We start from the raw sequence: 25,512 nt of genomic DNA, 5'->3' as shown, positions 1-25,512 counted from the left end.
CTGAAACAGGCTCCAGGCTCCGAGCTGGCAGTCAGCACAGAGCCCGATGCGGGGCTCGAACCCACGAATGTGAGATCATGACCTAAGCGAAAGTCGGACGCTTAACCGACTAAGCCACCCAGGCGCCCCAGAATCTTTGTTTTTTAATGCAGCCCCTCCACTTGCCCCCTCAGTGGCCCGACAGTAGGTTTGGGGCCTTGCTCTTTTCCCATTCCTTCACCCTGGAGAGCTTGTGTTGCTCCTTAGAGAGCGGTGTGCTTCTGTTTTTCATTGGATGGGTTGCCTGTGTTTTGCCCATGGAGCTGAGCCAGTGTTCCTGGGTGATTTGGGGGGAGAGACGGGTGGTCTTGGCATCAGACTTCCTGGGACAGAGCTGTGAAGGCCAGAATACTAAACACTTCTTGGCCACGGGCTCTGGACGACATCTGCCCATGAGCTGCCACTGCTGCTGCCGTCTTCCCCTGCCTCCTCTGTCTTCAGTGGCAGCTCATTCACTGATAGGCAGGGTCAGCAGCTTCCCAGACTGGGAGAGGGAGTTCCAGGCCCCTGCTGCCTTCATTCTAATCCTCTCCTTGGGGGGATGCTAGAGAGGTAGATGCTACAGGAAGGGAACCATGCCATATTGCCTCATGGCTCACACCAGGGAGTGCTACAAGCGGGTTGTATTAGTTTCCTGTGGCTGTTGTGACAAATTACCACAAACTGAGTGGTTCAGAACAACAGAAATGTATTCTCTCACAGTTCTGGAAGCCAGAAGTCCAAAACCAGTTTCACTGGGCCAAAATCTAAGTGTTGGCAGGGCTGCACTTGCCGCAGAGGCTCTAAGGAGAATCCAGTATTCTTCCAGCTTCTGGTGGCTGCCAGTGTTCCTTGGTTTGTGATCACATCACTCCAACCTCTGCCTGGTTTCGTACCATTCTCTCTGTTTATGTGTGGTCTCCTCTTCTGTGTCAGGTCTTCCTCACACTTGGAATTGCATTTAGGTCCTACCTGAATACTTCAAGATAATCTCCCCATCTCAAGACCATTAACTTAATCACACCCAAAGAGCCTTTTTCCTTACAGAGTACCATTTACAGTTTCCAGGTTTAGGGCCTTTGATACCTGTGGGTGGTTATCATTCAGTGTACTGTAGAGGTATTCTTGTTTCCTTTCCAGGGAGAAGAAGGGAATCCATTAAGTGCTAATCTACTGGCTAAAGTCATGTAATATTGGAGTCTGTCCAGTGACCCTATTACTGGGAAGCTTGCTATCCTATTTCACAGATTGGAATACTGTGGAGTTTTCAGAGTGGTTCATCACATGGCTAATAATTGGTGGAGCTGGGTTTTAACCTAAATCAGTTGGGTCCCACAATCTGCTTCAACTTCTCTTGGGCCTTTGGATCAGTAGGTTGCAAAGTCTTGCTCCTGGAACCTCCTGATGTCAGAGAACTTTGTCCAGCCCCCTTATGGAGGCTCAGAGATATGGGAGGGACTCGCTGACAGGCTCAGCAGTGGCCTTGTAAGATTCAGGATCTGGACTTGACTTTATCGGGCTAGAACATTGTAACTTAGACCTAGCAATGGCAGGGCTAGCCCCCGCCCCCTCTCCCACCAGCCTTCCTTCCTGAGCCACTTTCCTAAACCGTTCCCAAGTTGGCATCTTTCTCAGAGGCTCCTGTCCAAATGAGGGAAGGAGGAGACTATGCTAGAGGCTCCTGGAGCTCAGGACCATGACCTCCTGTTTTCTCTCCCCAAAGGGAAAGGCACGGTTTCAGTCAGAGTCCAAGCCCTTAAGGTTGCTGGTGCCAAAGCCAGTGGGTAGGTTGTGGTCTGGCCTCCAGATTCAGGCTGACTTCATTTTTAGGGACAAACCAGGATTTTCCTAGGATGGGCTGCCAGGTATGTCTCCATGCTGTGGCTCATGAGGCCTCTCCTATGACCTCTATACTAGGCTTTGCTGGTGCCCAAACCCCAGCTCTTTTGCCTTTGTCAAATGAGGATAATACTCACTGGCAGCTGGGCTGTGGTGAGAACAATTAAATAAAGTCACCTTTTGCATCAGGTACCTGGCATGGTGCAGGCATTTGGCTAATATGAGTTCATCTTTCTTCCTGGCCCCACCCTGCTTACCTGCAGAGTCCTACCCCCCCGACTTCAGCTGTGCTGGAGTCATTGCTGGTCCTTTGGCGTCCCTGGTGCTTTGTGGCAGAAATGATTTTTTTTAATTAGTTAATTTAAGTAATCTTTACACCCAACATGGGGCTCAAACTCACAACCCCAAGACCAAGAGTCACATGCTCCTCCAAACAAGCCAGCCAGGTGTCCCTAGAAGTGATTTCTTACCCAGTTAACAAACATGTTTTAATCCTTTGGTCAGCTGGCACCTCTGCTCAGGTGCCAGCCTTAATGACTGGCCAGGTCCCTTCCTCTGTGTTTCGTAGCACCGTGTGTTCAATTCTTTCACTGCCCTGCTCACACTGTGTGTGGTCATTCCCTGTTTCTCCACCCCTGGCAGTTTGTGAGCTTATCGAGTAGAGACCAAGTTTGATTCATTTCTCTGTCCTCATTGCCAGCCTTAGTATAGACAGGGTCTAACTTACCAGCTGCCTGGTAAACTTTTGTTGGATACATATGTAGGGGCCCTTCTCATCCTCTTTGATCACCTCAACCTTGTCTCCCCCCCCCCCAACACACACACTTGAGGGCGGGAGGTTCCTGTGTGCCCTTATTTTTTAGAACTTCTCTTTCTGTCTAGTCTGCACCTTTAGTCATAGTTGTAGCTTCCCAGTAGGTGACCCCTGGCTAGAGCACGCACCATAGAGTTGGGATATGGCTGTCCCTGCAGGGCAGGGATGGACTTGCTGGAGTGTGCTAGTCTACGATCTTTTGGTTGTAGAGAGGCATCTGGATGCTGGACTGTTGTGCACAAACAGGAGTGTCTGTGCTGTCTTTGGGAGCCCATTAAGGGCTTCTGGGTACCTTTGTCATCTCTGGAACACCGGCAACACCTTCCTGGGGTGTGGACCCTAATGGTGGGGCTGTTGGGCATTCGCTGGTCACCCCCTCTTCATCCCTTAAGTGTCCAGCCACTCAGCCTGGGACTCTCTGAGGGCCTCTCAGTTGTGCATGGCCTCTGTGCCAATCTTGACCCTTCTGTGGCTGGTGACTTAGGTTATTTACTAAGCCTTTTCAGGTCTTGAAGATCCTCTGAGCTTTTTTTTTTTTTTTTTTTTAAAGTTTTATTTATTTCTAGGAGAGAGAGAGACAGCATGAGCAGGGGAGGGTCAGAGAAAGAGGGAGTCACAGACTGAAACAGGCTCCAGGCTCTGAGCCGGCAGTCAGCACAGAGCCCGANCAGGCTCCAGGCTCTGAGCCGGCAGTCAGCACAGAGCCCGATGCGGGGCTCGAACCCACGAACCGCGAGATCATGACCTAAGCGAAAGTCGGACGCTTAACCGACTAAGCCACCCAGGCGCCCCAGAGATCCTCTGAGCTTCTTGATGGCTCCATCAGGTAGATCACATATCACGTTTGATAGGAAACTGAGGCTTGGAGAGTTCAGGTAGTGTACCTGACATCATGCAGCGAGTTGAGTGACAGAGCTGGGGTTGGAATGCAGAGCTTTTGGCCTCCAGACCTTGTACACCTTGTTTCCCCTTGCTCACCTTAGCTGGGGAAAAGTGGCCTGTAGAGAGGTGATCTATGTCTAGTAATCTAGTCATATCTTGTAAATCCCTGGGTGGGGTGGTGTCCCAAAGGAGCAGGCTTGGGCCTTCTGGTCCCTAGCCTGGATGCTAGGTTAAGGCTGGCTTCTTCTGGTGGCCAGCAGAGGGCGTGAGGAACCCGAGAAAGGTCTGTTGCCTCTAGTTTTGTTTTGAAATGGAAAATATGTTTTAAGTGACACGTGGACATTATTTTTTAGTAGACTTAATTTAATATCTTAGAGCACTTCTAGGTTCACAGCAAAAGTGAACAAAAGAGGGGCATGTGGGTGGCTCAGTTGGTTAAATGTCTGACTTGGGCTTAGGTAATGATTTCACGGTTCGTGAGTTCGAGCCCCTTGTTGGGCTCTGTGCTGACAGCTCAGAGCCTGGAGACTACTCTGCATTCTGTCTCCCTCTCTCTCTGCCCCTCCCCCTTTCATGCTCATGCGCGCGCGCTCTCTCTCTCTCTCAAAATAAACAAACATTGGGGAAAAATATTAAAAACTGAACAGAAGAGTTCTCATATTGAACTGGCAGTTCCCATATATCCCTTGCCATCACACATGCATATCCTCCCCCCTTATTAACATCCCCCACCAGAATGGTGCATTTGTTACAATCGATGTCCATGTAGGATACATTGCAAACACCCAGAGTCCATGATTCACATTAGGTTTCACCCTTGGTGTTGTACATTCTATGGGTTTGGACAAATGAATAATGACACGTAGCCACTTTTATTTTTTTATTTTTTAAGTTTTATTTGAGAGAGAACGCATGAGTCCGGGAGGGGCAGAGAGAGAGGGAGAGAGAAAGAATCACAAGCAGGGTCCACACTGTTGGCATGGAGCCTGATGCAGGGCTTGAACCCATGAACCATGAGATTATGACCTGGGCCAAAGTCAGATGCTTAACCAACTGAGCCACCCAGGTGCCCTGACACATACCCACTTACAAAGTACCATTCACAGTAGTTTCAGTGCTCTAGATATCTTTTTTTTCTGCCTATTCATCTATTATTTTTTTTTTTTTTTAGAGAGGGAATGCTTGTTTGAATAAGGGAGAGGGGCAGAAGGAGAGAGAGATTTTTCTTAAGTTTATTTTTAAGAGAGAGAGTGAGGCAGGGGCAAAAGAGGGGGGGACAGAGGATCTGAAGCAGGCTCTGTGCCGATAGCACAGAGCCCAGTGTGGGGCTCGAACTCACAAACTGTAAGATCATGACCTGAGCTGAAGGTAGACGCTTAACCGACTGAGCCACCCAGGCACCCAGAGAGATTTTTTTTAAGTTTGTTTATTTCTTGAGATGCAGAGAGAGAGAATCCCAAGCAGGCTCCATGCTGTAAGCACAGGGCTCGATGCTACAAACTGTGAGATCATGACTTGAGCCCAAACCAAGAGTTAGTCGCTTAACCAACTGAGCCACCCAGGCGCCCCTACATAATTTTAAGTCTGAAAATGCATATTTGTCCAGGCTCACTAAACCTGAACTTTTGCAGTCAGCTGTGCTTTGGAATTTAGAAAAATTTCAGAATTTCGAAAAATTACCTGATGTATATACTGTGTGTCAGGCAACACCTCTGGTGGAGTCTGTGGCAGAATCTCATGAACACCTGAATATCTATGCATGGAAATGTTTGAATGTTCACCTCCAAGTGGGATAAATAGGTTCTCACCAGCTCAGGTCAGGTTATGATGGCAGATGAATTAGAGGAAGACTTGGTTTTCAAACCTTTTTGGGTTTTGGAATTTTGGACAAGGGATTGCATTACCTCTCATGAAGATGGTCAAATAAAATCACCTGTAATGCCAACTTTTAGGGGATATTTTGTTGTGTGGTCTTCCATACAACATGTTACATGTTCATATACTTAATAAGTACATATGTTAAACTTGTTCATTTGTGAGATCAGATCTTGCATGCATTTTGCGTTATATATCTTGGCATTCCCTAGCTGTATGTAGGGCTTGGGATCTAGGCTCTTTTCAGTTACTCCTTCCTCAACATCTTCCCTACCCTAAGTGGCTAGAGGGTTCCCAGGTGAAACTCCTGCAGGTAGAACCAGGTTCTCCACTGTCGCGCCCCACCCCCCAGGTACTTGCTGGGTCTGGGCCTCTAGCTACCTATGGAAAGGTCAGTCATTTGATTCCCAACATAGCAGGGGTCAGTCAGAGGCCCTTCTGGGAGCAAGTCTTCTGCTCACACAATGACTAATTCCCTAAAAGAAAGGGTTTCCTCTTCATCTCCAGGCATGGAGTGTCGATCAGGGCTGGGAACTTGACCCTGCCAGTTAGCTAGGCCCTTCAGGAACTGGAGGGCAGGGCCATGGGGAGGGGGTACAGGTCTTTCCTGTTGCTGACCCCCACCTCTTTCCTCCAGCAGGAGCACTGGTTTGAAAAGGCCCTGAGGGACAAGAAGGGCTTCATCATCAAGCAGATGAAGGAGGACGGCGCCTGTCTCTTCCGGGCTGTAGGTGAGTCTCTGCCTCAGCCTTCAAGGGCCTAGGGATGCCCCTGAGCTATTTCTAATTTTTAGGAGTAATCCCTGGGACAGGGTTGAGGGTACAGTTTACAGGTCTTTCAGGAACTCCAGGTCCCAGCTTCAGGTTAGTATCTGGCCTCTAGTCTTTGGTCACGAGGCAGTGTGGTGGCACAGAAGTAATAATAACAGTAATAACGAAAATAACAATACTTGGGGAAAGATTGCATTGTCAGACACTAAAGGAAACCCTTTTAAATTCTTCCCCAAGCTAGGTAAGTGTAGGGACTATTGTAGTTTCCATTTGTCAGATGAGAAAAGCAGTTTAGAGTGGGGAAATGACTTGCCCAGGACAGGTAGTACATAGAAGAGTTGGGAGTCTCTGGGTTAGGTTAGTCTGAGGCCCGTGCTCTTAACCCCAACACACTTCTGTCATCCTGGGGCCATGGAATTTTTTTTAAAACCTGCACAGAAGTAGACTAGTGAATCCTTATGTACCCATCATTCATCTTCAAAATAGTCATCAACACTTGGCCAGCCTTGTTTTATCACTGCTTTGTCTGCTTTTTTTCACTCTCCTGAAGCAAGAGTATTTTTAAAGCAAAACCCCAACATTGGGTCATTTCATATGTAAATATTTATGTATGTTTCTCTGACAGATAAGGATTCTTTCTTTCTCTTTTTTCTTTTTTTTAAATTTTTTAATGTTTTATTTATTACAGAGAGAGGGAGAGAGACAGTGCAAGCAGAGGAGGGTCAGAGAGAGAGAGAGGGAGCCACAGAGTCTGAAACAGGCTCCAGGCCCTGAGCTGGCAGTCAGCACGGAGCCCGACGCGGGGCATGAACCCACGAACCGCGAGATCATGACCTAAGCGAAAGTCGGACGCTTAACCGACTAACCCACCCAGGCGCCCCTCTTTCTCTTTTTTCTTAACCAAAGTGTTATTATCTTACCTAACAACATTCATAATTCCTTAATACCATCAATTATCCAGTCTGAGGAATGTTTTTGAGCTCCCTCTGGCTCTGAACCTGTGACCCAGTAGGCAGTTGTAAGGCCTCATGCTAGTGTCCAGGGAAATTGGGGAATGTGATCTGACCCTTCCATTGGGGCTCTGATAATCTTCTAAGAAGAAGGGTCCTCTGATAGCAGCTTTGAGCTAGGAGTCAGAAGCACTATCTTCTAGTTCTGGCCCTGATTCAAAAACTTCTGTTTCCTCATCTGTTAAATGGCATTGATTCTGAAGGACTCCTTGAATCCCTACAAGGTCTGCCGTCCTCTCTGTGGCTAGCCCCCAGTGACTACTGGTGGGCTGGACTGACTCAGGCTCCACTTTTGGCTGTGCTACTGTTTTCTTAGTGTGAACTTGGGCAACCAGCTCTTTTTTTCTTGAGTCTATTTCCAAGGCTGTAACAGGAGACTGAGAGACCCAGTGTTGTAATGAATAAACGAGATTACTTTAATAAATCCCTTTAGCGCCTGACAGCCAGTAGGCCCTCCAGAACCAGTAAAGCCTGAATGCTGTTTTCAGTGGTGTCTCAGAGCCACAAATGTTTGTTAAATGGGTGGAAGAAGTTTATGTGGGGTGGTGAGTGCTTGCCTCCTAGTTCTACCAAGGGGAAGAGGTTCAGGCAGTGGTCTCTGCTGGCCTGGGAAAAATCCCAATCCTCCTCCCCCTGTGGTTCAAGTTTGTGTTCTCCTTGAATGTTTCCTAGAGAAAGTGCTGGGTTTGGGGGCATCTTGGACCAAAGAAAGAATAGGTAGGGGCCTTTTAGGTGCTAGGCCCTGTGCTGAAACCTCAGGCAAGATGTGGGATAAACAGGGCTACTGGTGGAGTGAATGTAAGAGAAGGTACCTGGGTATCTTGGTCTTGGGCAGTCTTTGCGGCAGATCTTGGGGCTAGTAAAGACGTGGCTTAGGCAGTAACCCATATCAACAGCAATATTTTCATGTGTGTCCATCTAGCTGACCTCCCCAAGCACCCTCTGACACCCCCTCCCCCCACCGTCCTAGGCCTTCCAGTAAAGGGCCTGAGCTTATAGGAAGAGATGACCACGGCAGGTTGAAGGCCTTTCCCTATCAGCACTATGGCTACCCATTTCCCCCCATTGGGCTGCCCTTGGCTTTTCTCTGTAAAACCTCAGAAGCCCCATGGCCTCTCTCTAGAAGTACATGGCTCGTGGGTCTCCAGGCCTCATCTGGAGGTTTCCATGCAGCAAAGTGCATAGGACATGTGCCCAAGAGGGAGACTTTGTCTTCAGGCTTTCTGCTGCCCCTCTGCTTTTTAACCTAGCTTGTACAGGGACAGGTGGTAGTTGCCCTGAGCTCTGGTGAGAAGGCCTACAGGTTCTGACTTCCTGCTATGCATTGAATAGTGGAAGGAGCACATCAATGAAGGTTGGAGTTGGAGGGGGGATTGATGCACACACAGAGACCACTCTCTTGTTTGTTGACCCTGTTTTGTTTGCTGGCATTCAGCTTGGTGCTTCAGATTCACCTGCAAAATTGGGATCATTATCACACGAGACAGGTGAGAAGGTTGAGGCTCAGGAAAGGGAAGTAACATGCTCAGGGTCATTAGTGGTAGAGCTGGCATGAGGACCCAGAGTTGTCCCAAGGGCGCATTCTTTCTGTGACCCTCGGAAAGTTCTACCTTCTCAGCTTTGCAGTCGGCTGGCTGGGTTACCTCAGCTATATTCCTTGAGCTCTCTGGGGCCTTACTTCCACCAACTAGGAGCCTGTAGTCCTCTAGTCTTGGGAATCCTGAGGCAGGTGGCTTTCTACCCTCTGTTTTAATCTCTGTGGTCCAGGCGTCCGTAGTGTGAACCAGTATTCACTGCTCTCTCCCACTACCCCTTGTTGGGGACTTGTGAGCATCAGTGAAGGCTTGGGTGGAGTGGAAGTAGAAGCCTAAGTTCCTGAGGTATCTGGTGGCCCACCCTGCTCCTGCTGTGTTCAGATAACCTCCTCCTGGAAACATGAGTCTGCCTCTCTCCTTCTGCCCTCTCCCCACATGGCTTTGACTCAGCAAAAACCTCTGGCCCTGGCCCTGGCCTCTGTGGGCAAAGTGGAGGCCACACGTGTGTCTGTCTTCATGGGCCATGAGGAAAGAGCTGGAGCTGTATGTGTTAACAACAGTGGAGCCCCAGAAACATTAGCCTGGACCATCGGCATTGGAGGGATGGATCTTTGATTAATTTTGCCTCAGAGACAGGCTGTCAAGAGGACTGAGTTCTGTCTCCCCATAATTGAGGACGTCTCCCCCACTGAAGGTGTGCCATTTGGGGCCACGGGCCAGGTGCACACCACAGCTGCTTGATAGGCAGGTGAGTCCTTTTTTTGTGGCTCATCTCTTTGGTGGGACTGGAGTTCACACTGGGCCAGGAGGCAAGTGAGAAACAGATCAGGTTCTTGTCTCCCCCTGCTGCTGTGTGTACACACATTTGTGTGGTTTGTTTTTAGATTCCCTGCAGACACCAAGCTTCCTTTTCTGTCCTCAGCAGAACTTGCTGTGGCTCTTCTAGCAGGCAGGCAGGCAGCAGCCTGGCGGGGAGGCAGGTCCCAGGTGCCTCTAAAACAAATGGTAGAGCCCTGTGCTTAATTAAACTTTAGATTATCCAGGCTCTGCTGTCTTGCTTCTGCACATAACTCTTTGGCAAATAGTGACTTTATTTTAGGGAGCCTAAGGAGGAAGGATTACTGAGGTTTGGGGGACCTACCCCCAGGCAGGAGGGGAAGGAGGTTGAGGCAAGTCTGTTAGAGCTATTGGCTATTCCTCCTTCCTAGTAAGCCCCTGGCAAAGGGTAGGAAGGAGGTGGGGGTCCTCAGTTTGTACAGCCTTGCCTCTGTCCAGCCTTTAGTCTTTCTTGGTTAGCGGCAAGGGCAACTACTTGTTGAATGCAATAGGTCTCTGTAGTTGTCAGGGTGGTATGGGTATTTGGCCTCATGGAATGTCTTTGGCAGGATCTGCTGCCTGTGTGTGTGTGTGTGTGTGTGTGTGTGCGCGTGCGCGCGCGCACACACACGCACATATGCATTTCTGTGTGGTGTTTCAGCGTGATCAGAGAAAGGACAGGTGCAGGGTCCTGACCTCTGTAATCTCTGCCCATTCCCAGGCCTTTCTTGGGTTCCAGCTGATTCCTGTTTGTGCTGGTGGTGAAACTGAGGCAGATAGAATCAGGCCTTGCCCTAGGCAGTCAGGTGGCTAAGGTGATAGGTGGATTGGGAGTGGTGGTAGCATCACCCAGAGCATCAGTGTTTGAAGTCACCCATTATTCCTTGAGAACCTGGCTTCACCTTCCCAGATGTGTGGCCTTGGGCCAGCTGTGTTGCATTTCTGTACCTCAGTATCCCTCCTATGTAAAGTAGAGCTTTTTTGGAGTGAAGATGGAAGAAGTTGGAACGTGAAAAGGCCTTAGTGGAATCAATTGTAGTACTGTCTAGATTTCCGAGCCCTCTTTGGGTTGGTGACAGAGGTGAGGTAGTGGGGGACCCCCTTCAGCTGGACTCTGGGAAGGGAGAGCAGGTGCACATTGCCCACAAGTGCAGCGTCAGCAAGAAGAGGAGTTTCAGTTTCTATCAAAACAAGTTCTCTGAATTCCCCTACCTCTGCAGGTCCATTGGCCGTTTCTCCCACCTTGGCCCCCATAGGGAAGTCCAGTTTAGCCCAGCCCCTGGTCCCATATGCCTACCCTCTGGGAGGAGGAAGGCTTTCTGGAGGACAGAGGTGGGGCTAGCAAAGTCAGGCAAGCACCGCCTCGGTGAGGGCTGCCTGTGTTTTCACCCTGCCCTGGATGCTTTTCCCTGCCTTAGATCACTGTAAAGACCCTTCTCCTCTCCCTTTTTGGGGAGGTATTATTGCTCTGTTTCACTGGTTCAGATACACATGTTTTCTTCCACGTGGATGATCCCCAAACTGGGGTATATCTTATAATCAGATAGGTGGGTCATGCCATGCCACCACCACCCCTAACCAAAGCTGTGATTTAAATGCATGAACGGTACCACCTATCAGTCCATCTTAGAATTGAGGAGAGAAGGGGATATCTTACAGGGAGGTAGGTAGGAAAGTAAAGTCACACTTAAGGGCTCTGTTTTGTGAAGCCTGTATTATTGATTTGATGTTAATTTGGTTACTAAAGATTTGAACTATAGATACAGAAGGTGGACCAGTGGACCTTTGAATTCAGTAAAGGTAGAGAAGCCAGTCCTGCCTGTGTGAGGAGGGACAGCCTAGACTCCCAAGTTTGGGGCATTCCTCTGGCTGAGGAAGTGACAGAAATGAGGAAGGCCTTAATAAGTGGTTCCGGTGACATTCTGACTGACTTGTGGTTGGTTGGCCATCAGAAAGAGTCATCGTTTACTCATAACAAACGGAGCCCCAGTTTTTGAACATGAGTACACCTTAGGCATTCAGCAAACCCTACCCCTAGTCTTGACAACTCCCTGTGAAAGGAAGAGGAGTTACTCTCCCCACTTTGTGGAAGAAGACATTGTGGCCCAGAAAGCTTGATGGCCTTGTCCAGTGCCACACAGCTAGGAGGCAGCAGAGCCTTTCTGCTAAAGCAGAGGAGACAGTGGCAGGGGAATGGAGCATGGGGACCTTCATGAGTTTCCCTCAGCTCCTTTCCCTGTCCCACAGCCTCCCGTTTGCTCCATTTTCTTGCATCTCGCATCTAGCTCAGGTAGATACATCTCTCAGGCCTGCAAATGCCTGTTGATCCTTCCCTAAGAACATCTCAGCCACCTCCTTGATCTTGGTAGGCCGGCTCCTATTTAACCCTTTTGCCCCCATCTCAGTTCCTGTTTACTGCAGCTGCGTGCAGCACTGCCTCCTCAGCACCCCAAGCTCATTCTACATAAATAGCTCTCTGCAGCCACAGAGGGCTCTGTGGTCCTGGCTTCTAAGAAAGGCGGTAGCAGGGGCCCCCCAGCCTGTGTGCAGGGCACGTGACTTGCTGGAAGTGCTGCTGGGGGGGTGGGGGAGAGTGTGGCCACAGAACCCACATCCTTGTTTACATCGGTGAAGGGGCTACCCCTTCCTGCCTTCACAGCAACCCACCCCCTCAGGCCTCTGCACCTCCGAAGAGGACTTAAGACAGGAATTGGCCCCGTTTTCTATCTCAGAAGTAGCATTTTTCTCCTTATCTCACAGAATTCTTCAGGGAGGGAAGGGGGAGGGCGGCGAAGGTGTTCTTCTGGCAATTCTTCCGAGGCAGACTGGCTGTCATGGAAGAACTCTGGTGTTCCGTGCAGGATGTGACCCTGCCCCGGTGCCCCAGGGTGATCCCATCAGAGCAGCAGTCCTTCGGGGAGACAAAGGGAAATTCCCTCTTCGTCTTAGCCAGTGGACACCAGCCAGGTCTCGTTTTCAAGCCCACTTTAGTTTCCCAGGGAGAAGACTCCCTGCCTCCCCCCAGCCTATCCATCCACTCAGCAAGCTTTTCCCAATTTCCTGTACTGTATCGGGCTCTGAGCTGGGGTGGACTTGGATGTGAACTGTCCTCAGCCCTCAGTGGAAGTCAGAGTGCTTAGGCAGAGGAAGTCTGCACACATCTTTGATAAATCTGGTGATAGAAGTGCTCTAGAGGGTGGGAAGGATGGGGAATTGTAAAAAGAGCACATGAGTGTTTGACAAGTAGGCAGCCGAGGAGGATGGAAAGAAAGCCTTGAAAAGAGGAAATGGCATGTGTGAAGATCCTAGAGTGAGGCGGAAGGAGCCTGGTTCTTATTTTGACCAAAACCCATAATGCCTAGACCATTTGGGCCATAGTCTGCCTTTCCTGAATTAAGCTTAAGTGATGTTCATATGTGTCTTACTTCTCTTGCTAGATTACTGGCTTTTTGCAGGTAAGGGCAGGATTTTACTCACCTCTGTCACCTTCACAGTACCCCATATTCAGGCCCCACTATGGGTAGGGGACTCTAATATGTTGAGTGGCTGGTCTGTCCCAAGCCCTGTGCTAGTCACCTTACACCCATTATCTCATTGATCCCACAAGAGGCCTGCCAGGAAGTCATCCCCCTTGTTCCCGTTTTATGTGTGAGGCACATGAGGCTTGGGACACTTGGGTTGCTTGCCTCTAGTCATTTAGCTCACTAGTACCTGGCAGAACTGGGCTTGGAGCCCAGTTGTTTTTCTTGTCTCTTCTTTTTTATTTTTTAATCCTACAAAGGCCGTGCTGGCTCCCAGGAGTCAGGAAAACTGGATTCTAGAGTTGAATCCATCAGACTCACTTGCTGTGTGACCCTGGTGGAGCCATAAACTCTCCCTGAACCTTGGCTTCCTCGTGTGAAGAGTGAAGGGGGAGTGTGGAATTGCTGGTGCTCAAGGCCACTTAGGGGACTTAAAATGGTTGTTGACTTGTCTGAGTGGCCGGGCAAGCCCTGGACAAATTCATCTGCCTGAAAGGACTGTGGTTGTGTTCCTCTCGCCTGTACTCTTGTTCCTAAAGACTGTCCCTGCCTGCCTCTTTTTCCATGACCCGATTCCAACCCACAAAGCCAAGCACTCTCCAGGCCTTTAGTGTAGGAAAAGGCGTTTCTCTGGCCCCCAGCCCTCCACCACCAAGGATGTTCCATGACTCCAAACTCTTCTCTGGTGGTAACTCTTAACCCCAGCCTCTCCTTTCTCCTGTCCCCACAGCTGACCAGGTATATGGAGACCAGGACATGCATGAGGTTGTGCGAAAGCATTGCATGGACTATCTGGTGAGACCCTGCAGAGGCCTTGGGGTGGGGGCTGTGTGGGTGCATCTCCTCCCCCTACAGACCTTGACCTTCCAATCTGTTCTGCAGATGAAGAATGCTGACTACTTCTCCAACTATGTCACAGAGGACTTCACCACCTACATCAACAGGAAGCGGAAAAACAATTGCCATGGCAACCACATTGAGATGCAGGCCATGGCAGAGATGTACAACCGGCCCGTGGAGGTGTACCAGTACAGCACAGGTACTTCTGTGGTGGGTAGGTGAGCGACTGACTGCACCTGGTCCGAGCCTGCCCTGCCTGGCCCATTGTGGATGCTCCTTCCTTCTCTTTCTCTGCAGAACCCATTAACACATTCCATGGGATCCATCAAAATGAGGATGAACCCATTCGCGTCAGCTACCATCGGAATATCCACTACAATTCAGTGGTGAATCCCAACAAGGCTACCATTGGTGTGGGGCTAGGCCTGCCATCATTCAAACCGGGGGTAAGTGGGTCCCCCTGCTCAGGGTGACTGCTAGATACAGAGGCCAGAAACCTTTGTTGGAGTTTCAGTTCTGCCCTAGTCCACAAAAAAGTCCTGTCCCCTCTCTGGGTTGCCCCTGAGGTCTCACCTCTATAAAATTAGGGAGTTAATTCAAGGGGATCTCAGGGCTCAGTCTGTGGTCTCCATTTGCCTGTCAGAGCTGGCTTACCCATCTTTCATGCCTGTTGATGGTTGGCGTTTCGGGAAATGGAGGCACATCTGGGAACCAGGGCTTGGTATTGGGATCTTAGCATCCACACGGATCCTCTTCTGAAACTCAGCAGTCATAGACAGCTGTGTTCAGAGACTTGAAGTGCGGGCCTGGCTGTACTATTTACTGGCTGTGGGACCTATGACAGATTACACAAGTCATCTGGGCTGGCAGCTCAGCCTATACGGTAAGTGCCTGACATTGAGCCTGGTGCCGAGTAGGTACTCAAGGTGGCAGGATGTTTTCCAACACATGCTGACAGATTTTCATTCTCTCTCATAAACAGTCATCTTTTGAGGATTTTGCTATCTTCTATTTAGATTTCACTTCCTATAAACAGAAAGTGCCCCTGCCTCATTTTAGGAAACACACACCCTAACACCAACACACCCTCTAACGTAGGGTTTTTTAATTTTTTTTTAAGAAAACTTTTAATTTTAGAACAATTTTAGATTGACAGAATTACTGAGATTAGAGAATTTCCATATTCCCACTCTGATTAGCATGTCAGCATAGAACATTTGTCACAATTGAAAAGCAATATTGATATATTAACTAAAGACTATTTGATTTAAATGACCTCAGTCTTTCTCTGATGATCTTATCTGGTCCAGGATACCTTACTACATTTAGTTGTCTTGGCTCCTTTTGGCTCTGACCATTTCTCTGAGTTTCCTTGTTTTTGTCTTTGATCTGTTTACAGACTCTAGTTTTGCCTTTTCTAGAATTTCTAGGAATTAGAATCCTACAGTATTTCAGAGTGGCTTCTTGCACATAATACTACATATTTAAATTTAAGATTCATCCATGACTTTCTGTGGTCTGATCACTCATTTTTCTTTTTCCTTTTTTATTATCTTAACAATTATTTTTTAATGTTTGTTTATGTTTTGAAAGAGATAGAGCACAAGCATGAGAGGGGCAGAGAGAGAGAGGGAGACACAGAATCAGAAGCAGCCTCCAGGCTCCGAGATGTCAGCACAGAGCCCAACATGGAGCTTGAATTCACGAACCGCAGGATCATGACCTGAGCTGAAGTCAGACGCTTAACTGACTGAGCTACCCAGGCGCCCCATCTCTTTCTCCTTTTTTAAAAAAATGGAATGACTTAAGGTTTTTTTTTTTTTTGGTAGACTTTTTAAAAAAATGTTTGTTTTGAGAGAGAGCATGTATGCATGAATGCCATGGGGCGGGGCACAGCGAGAGGGAGAGAGAGAATCCTAAGCAGGCTCCCCACAGCCAGCACAGAGCCCAAAGCTGGGATTGATCCCACGAACTGGGAGATCATGACCTGAGCCAAAATCAAGAGTCGGACACCCAACCAAATGAGCCACCCAGGCGCACCTAGACCTAATTGTTTAGAACAGTTTTAGATCTACCATAAAATTGAGAAGATAGTATAGAATTCCCATGTATTCTCCATGCTTCTCCTGGCCATGCCCAGTAGTTTCACTATTATTAATATTTGGATGACTGTGATTCATTTGTTATAATATTTGAACCAGTATTGATACATTGTTATTATCATCATGTCTCTTTAGGTTCCCTTATTTGTGACAGTTTCTTAATGTTTTTGTGTTTTTGATGACCTTCACAGTTTTTTTTTTTAATATTTTTATTTATTTCTAGGATAGAGAGAGACAGCATGAACAGGGGAGGGTCAGAGAGAGAGGGAGATACAGACTCTGAAACAGGCTCCAGGCTCTGAGCTAGCAGTCAGCACAGAGCCCGACACGGGGCTCGAACCCACGAACCGCGAGATCATGACCTAAGCGAAAGTCGGACGCTTAACCGACTAAGCCACCCAGGCGCCCCTAATGACCTTCACAGTTTTGAGGAGTACTGGTCATGTATATCATAGGATGTTTATCTTTTGGAATTGACATTTGTTATAATATTTGAACCAGTGTTGAAACGTTGTTATTAACTGAAATCATCATGTCTCTTTAGGCTCCCTTATTTGTGACACTTTCTCATGTTTTCGTGTTTTTGATGACCTTGACAGTTTTGAGTACTGGTCATGTGTATTTGTAGGATGTTTCTCTTTTGGAATTGGTCTGATGTTTTTCTCATCATTAGACTGGGGTTATGTTTTAGGGAGGAAGATCACAGTGGTAAAGTGCCATTCTTATCACATCTAATCAGTAGTATATATTGTGAGCATAATTTATGACTGTTGATGTTGACCTTGATTGCTAGTGGAAGTAGTATTTGTCAGATTTTCTCCACTGTAAAATTACTCTCCCCCCATTCCCTTTTCCTTTTTTTTTTTAATGTTTTTTAAAGTTTATTTCTGAGAGCATGAGCAGGGGAGGGTCAGAGAGAGAGGGAGACACAGAATCCGAAACAGGCTCCAGGCTCTGAGCTAGCTGTCCGCACAGAGCCTGACACAGGACTCGAACCCACGAACTGTGAGATCGTGACCTGAGCCGAAGTTGGATGCTTAACCGACCAAGCCACCCAGGCGCTCCCCTCCCCCCATTCCCTTTTTCATACTGTCCTGTTCAGAAGGCAGCCATTATCTATATAGCTCACACTTAAAAAGTGGAGGTTATGTTCCAGCTTCTTGAGGGCGTAGTGTCTATATAAACTATGTAAAATTCTTATGCAAGGGAGATTTACATCTTGTTTGCCATTTATTTATATCACTGTGGACTCAAGGGTATTTCTTTTTTTTTTTTTTTTTTTTAATTTGGGTGAAAATTCTTTTTTTTTTTTTTAATGTTTTTATTTATTTCTAGGAGAGAGAGAGAGAGCATGAGCAGGGGAGGGTCAGAGAGAGAGGGAGTCACAGACTGAAACAGGCTCCAGGCTCTGAGCTGGCAGTCAGCACAGAGCCCGACGCGGGGCTCGAACCCACGAACCGCGAGATCATGACCCAAGCGAAAGTCGGACGCTTAACCGACTAAGCCACCCAGGCGCCCCAAGGGTATTTCTTTTATACTGGATTGTAATCCAGTACTATTTTTATTGATTTTGATGCTCATGTTGTTCCAGTTTTGGCTATTGGGAGCTCACTTAGTTGGTTCCTGAATCTCTTTGATATCCCCCCATCATTGTGGTGGTGGGTTGTTTTAAATTTTGGCTTTTGTTTGTTTTATTTCATTTGTAGCACTTTCTTAGTTTCTGGCACTATAAGGTGCTCCCAGTTCATCTTGTATATTTTTTGCCACAATTCTAGAACCAGCCATTTCTTCAAGGAGCCCTGGTTCCCTTTACTGGAGTATGTTATTAGAAACCAAGATCTGCAGGTCCCTGGGTGGCTTAGTTGGTTAACCATCTGACTTCGGCTCAGGTCATGATCTTGTGGTTTGTGAGTTTGAGCCCTGCGACAGGCTCTGTGCTAACAGTTCAGAGCTTGGAGCCTGGAGCCTACTTGGGATTCTGTGTCTGTCTGTCTGTCTGTCTCTCTCCCCCGCCCCCACTTGTGCTCACGCGCTCTCTCTCTCTCAAAATAAACATTAAAAAAATTAGAAAAAGAAAAAGATCTGGGTGCCGAGTATGCTCCTTGCTACTGGGGTGTCCTTGCTTCTAGGCCCCTTCAGCTGACAGAGCAAGGAAATAATATCTATGTATACTAACCCACACGTATACGCTTATCTAGAAATTTTTTTTATGTAACCATCCGTATCTGTATGAAGCTGCAGTTCTTACTGATTATCTCCAACAGATAAGGTAGACCTCATTGTTTTAATTTGCAATTCCCTGATGACAGATGGTGTTGAGTATCTTTTCATGTGCTTATTTGCCATCTGTATATCTTCTTTGAGGAAATTGTGTCTGTAGACTTTTTTTTTGCCCATTTTTTAATTGACTTGTTCTAACATAAAGTTTTACATACTTTTTGGAATATTATACATAGGTAAAAAATTATATTTTACATCATTAACTTAGTGCACACACACTGGTGTGTAGTGTGTATATTTGCATTAAAATAATGTTAGAATTTCACTGAGCAACACTTACACTTAATGCCTGAAATATGCTCTGGTATTGTTTTCATTATTTCATTTTTGAAATGCTCATGTATCTCATAGCCTGATAAAAAGTACTTCCTGCAGTGTCCCACAACTCATAACACCCTATTCAATGTCCAAATACTCCCTTTACCCTGTGCACACATAGCTAACTTCTCAGGTCAGGTGATCTTTTCTCCTTGTCCCATCTGGGCATAGTTGAGGAAGGCCTCAGCATCATGAAACTGAGTCATCGCTGGGTGAGGGAGGCATCTTTAAATTCTAGCACCTGGCTGCCCCAGACATAGTACTTCAAAGTGTCTAGGGATTGGGAGCAGGGCTTCTGAGTGTAGGAGTTTGGAATGACAAATCCCACTACCCAAGCCTGCCTTCCCCTGATTCCTGATGAATAGGCAGCCTGCTCAAGGGGTTGTTTAGTAGGAGTACCTGCCTTCCTATCCCCTCTCTCCTGGCCCTACAGGCCCCCAATCCTGAGCCAGTTCTGTCTCTTGGCTGGAGTTCAGAGTGTCACCCTACATCCCTGTTCCTCCCTGCCTTGCAGTTTGCAGAGCAGTCCCTGATGAAGAATGCCATAAAAACATCAGAGGAGTCATGGATTGAACAGCAGATGCTGGAAGACAAGAAGCGGGCCACAGACTGGGAGGCCACAAATGAGGCCATTGAGGAACAAGTGGCTCGGGAATCCTACCTGCAGTGGCTACGGGATCAAGAGAAACAGGCCCGCCAGGTCCGCGGCCCCAGCCAGGTGTGTCCTGGGCTCTGTCACTGACCTGGCCAAGAACCCCTTATTTCCCATCTTCTGCCCCCATACAGACAGAAAAAAAACAGCAGTTTTGACATCTGGGAGAGAAGGAAGTTCCCAGCCCATTCTGTACTGCATCTTGGCCTTAGTCTTGGCATTGTGCCTTAGAACTCTCAACACCTTTGCAGAATAAGCTCGCTCTCCAAGAATGAGGGAGGCCAGTCATTGGTGGTGACACATGGGATTGATGGATAGTTCCAGAGGGACAAGCTTTTGTTGAATGTCCTTGTGTGTCAGGCTCTGTGCTGAGGATGTAAAATCAGGTCCGGCCTGCTCCACTCTCAAAGATCCCCTGTCTGCTGAGGAAGACATACATCAGTGGGGCCCTTGACCCTGTCTGGGAGACCAGTAGACGTGGGGGCTCTGGTCAGTCTTCACACAGGAAGGTTGAATGTTTAGCGCAGGGAGGAGGCAGAGCCGGCAGGCATTTGCAGAATCACAAGGAGTTCAGAGTGACTGTAGATGCTGGCAAGAGTTGAGTCATTTCTTCAACAAATAGTGATTGCAGGTCTGTGCCAGGCACTGTTCTCAGTGTATGGGGGTACATTGGTGAGCCAGGTAGGCCCAGATCCCTGTCCTTGTGATGCTTACATTTTTGCAGAGTGGAACAAAATGAACAGTAAACATAATGAACAGACTAGTTGAGAGGTAAGGCAGATGAAACACGTAGAGCAGGGTAAAGGGAATGAGTAGGGCCGAGAGGGCTGAGAGGTCACGGTATTAAATAGCATGGTCAGGGTAGGCCTCAAAGCAGGTGAAATGTGAACAAAAGCTTGCAGAAGGTGAGGCAGTTAGCTAAGTGCATATGCCAGGCAAGGCAGAAGGCGAGCAAAGGCCTTGAGGTAGGGCGCACCTGGTATGATTTGGGTGCGGTCCAGAGGCCAGTGTGGTATAGCAGTAAATGAAGTCAGAGAGGTGGTGGGGCCAAATTGAGAAGGGGCTTGTGGGCTGTGGCGAGGACTTTGGCTTTTACTGTGAGTGAGGCAGAAGCCATCGGGAGGGTTGTGAGCAGAGGAGGGACAGGATCTCCCGATTGCTGAGTGCAACGTGGAATCTAGAGGGCAGGGGTGAGTGGAAGTAGGGGATCAGTGAGGCAGAGGCTACTAGAATAGTCCCAGTGGTGACTGATGGCGGAGCTGGCTAGGAATGAAGAAGAAAAGGGGATAGAGTCTGAATGGATTTTGAAGGTGGAGGTAGAGGTTTCCTCTTAGATTGGCTATAAGGGTGTGAGGGAGGATTAAGGAGCTTACCTTTGTCCTGTGGTCTGCTGTGTGACCAGGAATGATGGTGGCCTATGTAGAAACTGTATCATAGCCAGGATTCCAGGAGGGAGCCAGCCCCCAGGGATGGGGCAGAGGAGGGTCACGACTGGTGTTGGTCTTTCCCTCCTCCTCCTCCTTCCCACTGCAGCCCCGGAAAGCCAGTGCTACGTGCAGTTCTGCCACAGCAGCAGCCTCCAGTGGCCTAGAGGAGTGGACCAATAGGTCCCCACGGCAGCGGAGTTCAGCCTCTTCACCCGAGCACCCTGAGCTGCACACCGAGTTGGGCATCAAGCCCCCTTCCCCAGGCACTGTCTTAGCTCTTGCCAAACCTCCTTCACCCTGTGCACCAGGTCAGTGAGGTGGTGATGGGAGCATGAGTTAGGAGGTGCTGCCTAGGTCTTGGGCCCTGCCTCTGACTATCCCTCTGCCCTAGGTACAAGCAGCCAGTTCTCGGCAGGGGCTGACCGGGCTACTCCCCCTCTCGTGTCCCTCTACCCTGCTCTGGAGTGCCGGGCCCTCATTCAGCAGATGTCCCCCTCTGCGTTTGGTAAGCCTCCTGTATCTAGGGGCCAGGGGCAGCTGGGAGTTGGGGAGAGATGGAAGAACCAGCAAGTCCCGGGAGGGGAGCTTCCAGACCCTCTAGCCGCCTCCCCAAGAAAAGGGAATTTTTCAAGCCCAAGGGATGTGTCCAGAGGGCATCTGTATGGGATCTCTCCAGAGCCAGGGATCAGCAAAGGGTGAAGAGAAGGCGGGCTGGGAGTGCTCCGTCATCCTTTTCCCCTTCCTCTTGGCCCAGCAGGTCTGAATGACTGGGATGATGATGAGATCCTAGCATCGGTGCTGGCAGTGTCCCAACAGGAATACCTAGACAGTATGAAGAAAAACAAAGTGCACAGAGATCCACCCCCAGACAAGAGTTGATGGAGACCCAGAGACTGGAGACCATCTCCCGACCCCCACCACTCCTGCCCTCCGGTGCCGACCCACCTTCTTTGGCTTTCTTCCCTCTTGCCTTCTTCCCTCTCTCCCTTCTTTTCCCTCTTCCCCACTTCCCTCTGGCTGACCCACCACTGCGCCCCCTCTCATCGCTGCCACCACCACCATCACCCGTCTCTTCGCCAGCTGACGTGCCCTGTTGCCCCCTGCACAGCACCATCCCTGCATTCCACAGGGGACTTGGGCAAGGGTGCCGAACATAGGCGAGAGGCATACAGAGACAAACCAACTGGCAGCCAGGCAGTCCCCGAGGAGAAACATTCAGACAGAGGAAAGTCTCCCTGCCCCCCCTCACCCCCCTATTCCTTCCAAGTTCAGAGAAACTTGTTACCCCCACCTCCACAATGATGCTGGGAAGGTGCGAGGAAGAAGTGGCAGTTCCCCTTCCCAGTACCCCAAGAATGTCTGAGCCTTCAATGTTGAATTTTTTTCTTTATTAAAATGTACTTTTATCTTATAAAATCAACCAATCCAAAATGATGTAGACAACAGCATTGGCTCTGTGAAGGTGGCATCTCTGGTTTGGGAGCAGGCAGGCCATGGGCCACAGAGGGGGCACAAAGATGTGGTTGCTGTCTCTGGCCTCCAGCTCTGTGGAGGTGGGCAGGTTCTAGAGTGTGAGTCGGGGCAGGGTGGGGGGCAGGGGGGCAGGTGTCAAAATGGGCTTTGGACACTGAGACTCTGACCTCGCTGCATTCCTATTGCTTCCACACCACCACCACTATCACCACCAGTCTCTTTGGAATCTTGGGCTGGGAGGCACCTTTGAGGATCATGGCAGCCACCGCCTGCCCAGGATTTGAGTGTGGGGAGTGGGAGCAGCCTCAGCAGATGAGGCACCTGTGCCCTGCAGGTATTGACAAGATCCACCATATGTAATGTCCTTGGCACAATAAAACCAAATGTCAGTTTCCCCTGAGCGCCTCTGTTCTGTGTGGGGCACGGGGTGGGTGGGGCTCTGGGCAGAGGCGGTGATGGCAATAGGCCTTGGCTTGACCTCTGAGGGCTGCATGCTCTCCAGTAGGGTATTTCTGCAGGCCCAGAGTTCATATTTGATTCACTGCTTACTAAACCAACTTCTGGGCCTGTTCCCACCATGAAAGTTCCATCTTTGCCTGCTGCCCCTGCCTCAGTACTGGCGCATGTAGCCTGCCCACCTTGTGTCCTGGGGTGTGATGGGAGCAGGGAGTCGACTATGAGCTTGAGGGCTGGGACTGAACTTTCAATTACTCTGCCTGCCTCCTTGCCTATATATGTTTGCCCTTTCCTTGTGATCTTTGATGAGGAAATGCTTTGCAAAGGCACAACAGAGGCTTCATATCAATGTAAGCTTAGTGGAATTGACTGGTGGGGCCTCCTGGGTTTAAGGAATATTAAACCCTTTCTTACTGATGTCCCCCAGTCTTCTGACCCCTTTCCCTGCCTTTCCTTGGGGTAAAGTCAAGGCAGAGAAGGATGGCTGGCCCCCACATTTTGTCAAGAATGATTTTGTTTTTGTTTTTTTGCCATGCCTCACTAATGGGGCCCCTGTGGAAGGGTGCATGTCCAGGTCTGCCAGTGAGGGCATGGCTGGCCAGGTGGCCACCTGTGGGGTGTCTGTGGAATCCACTGGTTATGCATGCAGATGTTGGAGAGTTGGTTTGAAACCTACCTGGTTTTCTCTAGCTGTGTGGCCTTGGTCAAATCACAGGCTCCCTGAGTTTCAAGGGTCCCACCACGTGTACAACAGGAGTGATTAATGTCTACTACCTCACACTCTCTCTGGTTGTGAGCATGGAGAGGGAATGCATGTGGTCAACATAAGGTATGATGGCACGGTGCCTGGCACATTCTGAGAGCTCAGATGTTAGAGTATTTATTCTAATGTTGAACTTTCTGCACCATTTGGCCCCTGCCTACCTCTTCTTGCTGCTCTGTCCAGTTTCATTGGCCTCTGCCTGGAATTTGCCCTTCCCCTGTCCTGAGCCCCCAACCTTGTCCTTCAAGATGGGTAGAAAGTCACCTTATGAGAAGCCCTGTGTGACTCCATCCACATTCTCACTTCTATCCACAAATGTGTCTTTACTCCTTCCCCAATAACTGTGCAAGGGCTGTGATGCCTGACTTAATCTGTGTATCTCTAATATCTGCACCCCTGCCAGGGCCTGGCAGGCTTACAGTAGACCCCTAATAAATATTGGATGAATAAGGGAGAGTACATGTGTGTATTTGCTTTTTGAGTGTTGTCTGTGTGTGACTTTGGTGAGTCCCAAGTCTTCACATGCATCTCACAGTGTCTCTAGTGTGTGTGACAAGGGCTTGTTTCCAGGTGTGTCAGATGGTGACTGAGTGTGGGACTCTATCTCTGACAGTTTATGTCTGTTTCTGAGACAAGTGCATGTCTGCGTGGGTCTGTCTGTGACAGCGCATCTGTGGTTTCTTTCTGATGGGGTGGATGTCCGTTTGTATTCCTGTGACAGATTCTAGGTAGATATTTCTGGACAATTTCAGTGACAACACTGTATGTTTGCTGGTTGTGTGTCTGGTTCTATCCACATCTGTTTTTGTGACAATGCCTATCTATGTGGCTCTGTTGCATAAGTATGTCTGCCTTTGGAGCAGTACTTGTGTGTCTCTGGAGCATCTGTGTGTCTTCCTGTGACAGACACGAGGTCTCTCATTTTTGGGACAGTACAAGTCTTCCTGTGACAGTGTGTCTGATGGTGCCAGTATCTTTGTGACAAGTTCTGGTGGTGGTGAGTCTGACATTTCTGTGTCATTGTCACATGGCAACGTAGGTCTATGTGAGTCTCTCTGGAGTGCCTGTCTTTAACAGTGTTTTTTTGGGTGTCATTCTGGGACATAACTCAGGCAGCATGCCGGCCTGACAGTGGATGTCAGTCTCTGTGACAGTACATGTCTGCACGTGTGTCTAGGACAAGTTTACATGAATGTGTCTTGACAGTATGGGTTTTGTGTATATCACGTGGTACTTTGAGTGTCTTGAGTGCATATCTATCTTCTTGTGGCGTGACACTCTACTGTCTTATTTTTCCCAAATTTGTGACTGAGGGTATTTTGCCACCTGTCTGAGCTCTCTCCATCCCTGTCTCTGCCATTTGGAGGCATACCCCCAAGCCACCATCACTCTGGCTTGCTCCTCACCCCCGCCCAAGATCCACTTCTCCCTGCCAATCCAGATTCTAGACGTGCTGACTGGGCTCGCGGCCAGACCTAGCCAGGTCTGTTCAGGTTAAGGGCGCTCAAAACACCCCACAAGCCTCCGGGCTTGGGAACGCTGACTTTGACCAGTGCGTCCCCCGCGGTGGTGGTCAGAGGGGTTACCCCTCCCAGGAAGCTGGACAGGTTCTTCCGGGATCCCCGGCTTCAGTTTCAGGACAGAGGCTGCCGGTTGCCTAGAAGGCTCTGGTCCTGGGTGCTGAGCACTCTTTGGAGACCGGGTCCTGGGTAGCCACAGGCCCGGATTCTTAGAAGCCGGGCCTGGCATTATCTCCGCGCTATTCTCGAAGCAGCGGCTGCAAACCAACTTCCTAGGAAAGGAGGCGGTGCAGTTATTTTTTTAAGTTTATATCTATATATACACATACACACATACATATATAAAAACAACCCCGCGCAACAACCAAAACAAATGCGGTTGCTGCAAAGGGATTCCCAGAACCGGTTTCCTCTTCGCGCGCGCCCCCCACATTTGCATGCGGGCCCGGCCCCCGCGGAAGATCCGGGCATGTATTTGCATAAGGGGGTACTTGAAACGTTGAGGGTGGTATGCAAATAAGGACTGGCTCCGATTGGCTGGGGTACAGCAGGTGCCGCGTCCGGATTGATCAAAGCCAAGTGGGCGGGGCCGTCGCCCGGG

General features: G+C 49.0%; 1 protein-coding gene across 3 annotated transcripts in view; it reads left to right on the top strand.

The window, feature by feature from the left end:
• OTUD5 (OTU deubiquitinase 5) overlaps positions 1-23,841 on the top strand; it is a 30,217-nt gene extending 6,376 nt beyond the window's left edge. The window contains exons 2-9 of one of the 3 annotated variants that reach the window (XM_039218264.1): positions 6,069-6,159; positions 13,811-13,875; positions 13,963-14,119; positions 14,218-14,366; positions 19,135-19,338; positions 20,806-21,007; positions 21,091-21,204; positions 21,454-23,841. In XM_039218264.1, the coding sequence (XP_039074195.1) occupies positions 6,069-6,159; positions 13,811-13,875; positions 13,963-14,119; positions 14,218-14,366; positions 19,135-19,338; positions 20,806-21,007; positions 21,091-21,204; positions 21,454-21,578 (1,107 nt within the window). In that variant the 3' untranslated portion in view covers positions 21,579-23,841. Of the gene's footprint in view, positions 1-6,065; positions 6,160-13,810; positions 13,876-13,962; positions 14,120-14,217; positions 14,367-19,134; positions 19,339-20,805; positions 21,008-21,090; positions 21,205-21,453 lie in introns of all 3 variants that reach the window. The other 2 variants (XM_039218262.1, XM_039218263.1) reach the window with 2 other exon arrangements.
• The last annotated feature ends 1,671 nt before the right edge of the window (positions 23,842-25,512 follow it).

Source organism: Hyaena hyaena, unplaced genomic scaffold (assembly GCF_003009895.1).
Source record: "Hyaena hyaena isolate Hyena2069 unplaced genomic scaffold, ASM300989v1 scaffold_754, whole genome shotgun sequence".
Classification (NCBI taxonomy): domain Eukaryota; kingdom Metazoa; phylum Chordata; class Mammalia; order Carnivora; family Hyaenidae; genus Hyaena; species Hyaena hyaena.
The sequence above is the reverse complement of the archived record's forward strand: the minus strand, read 5'-3'. Positions and strand labels throughout refer to the sequence as shown.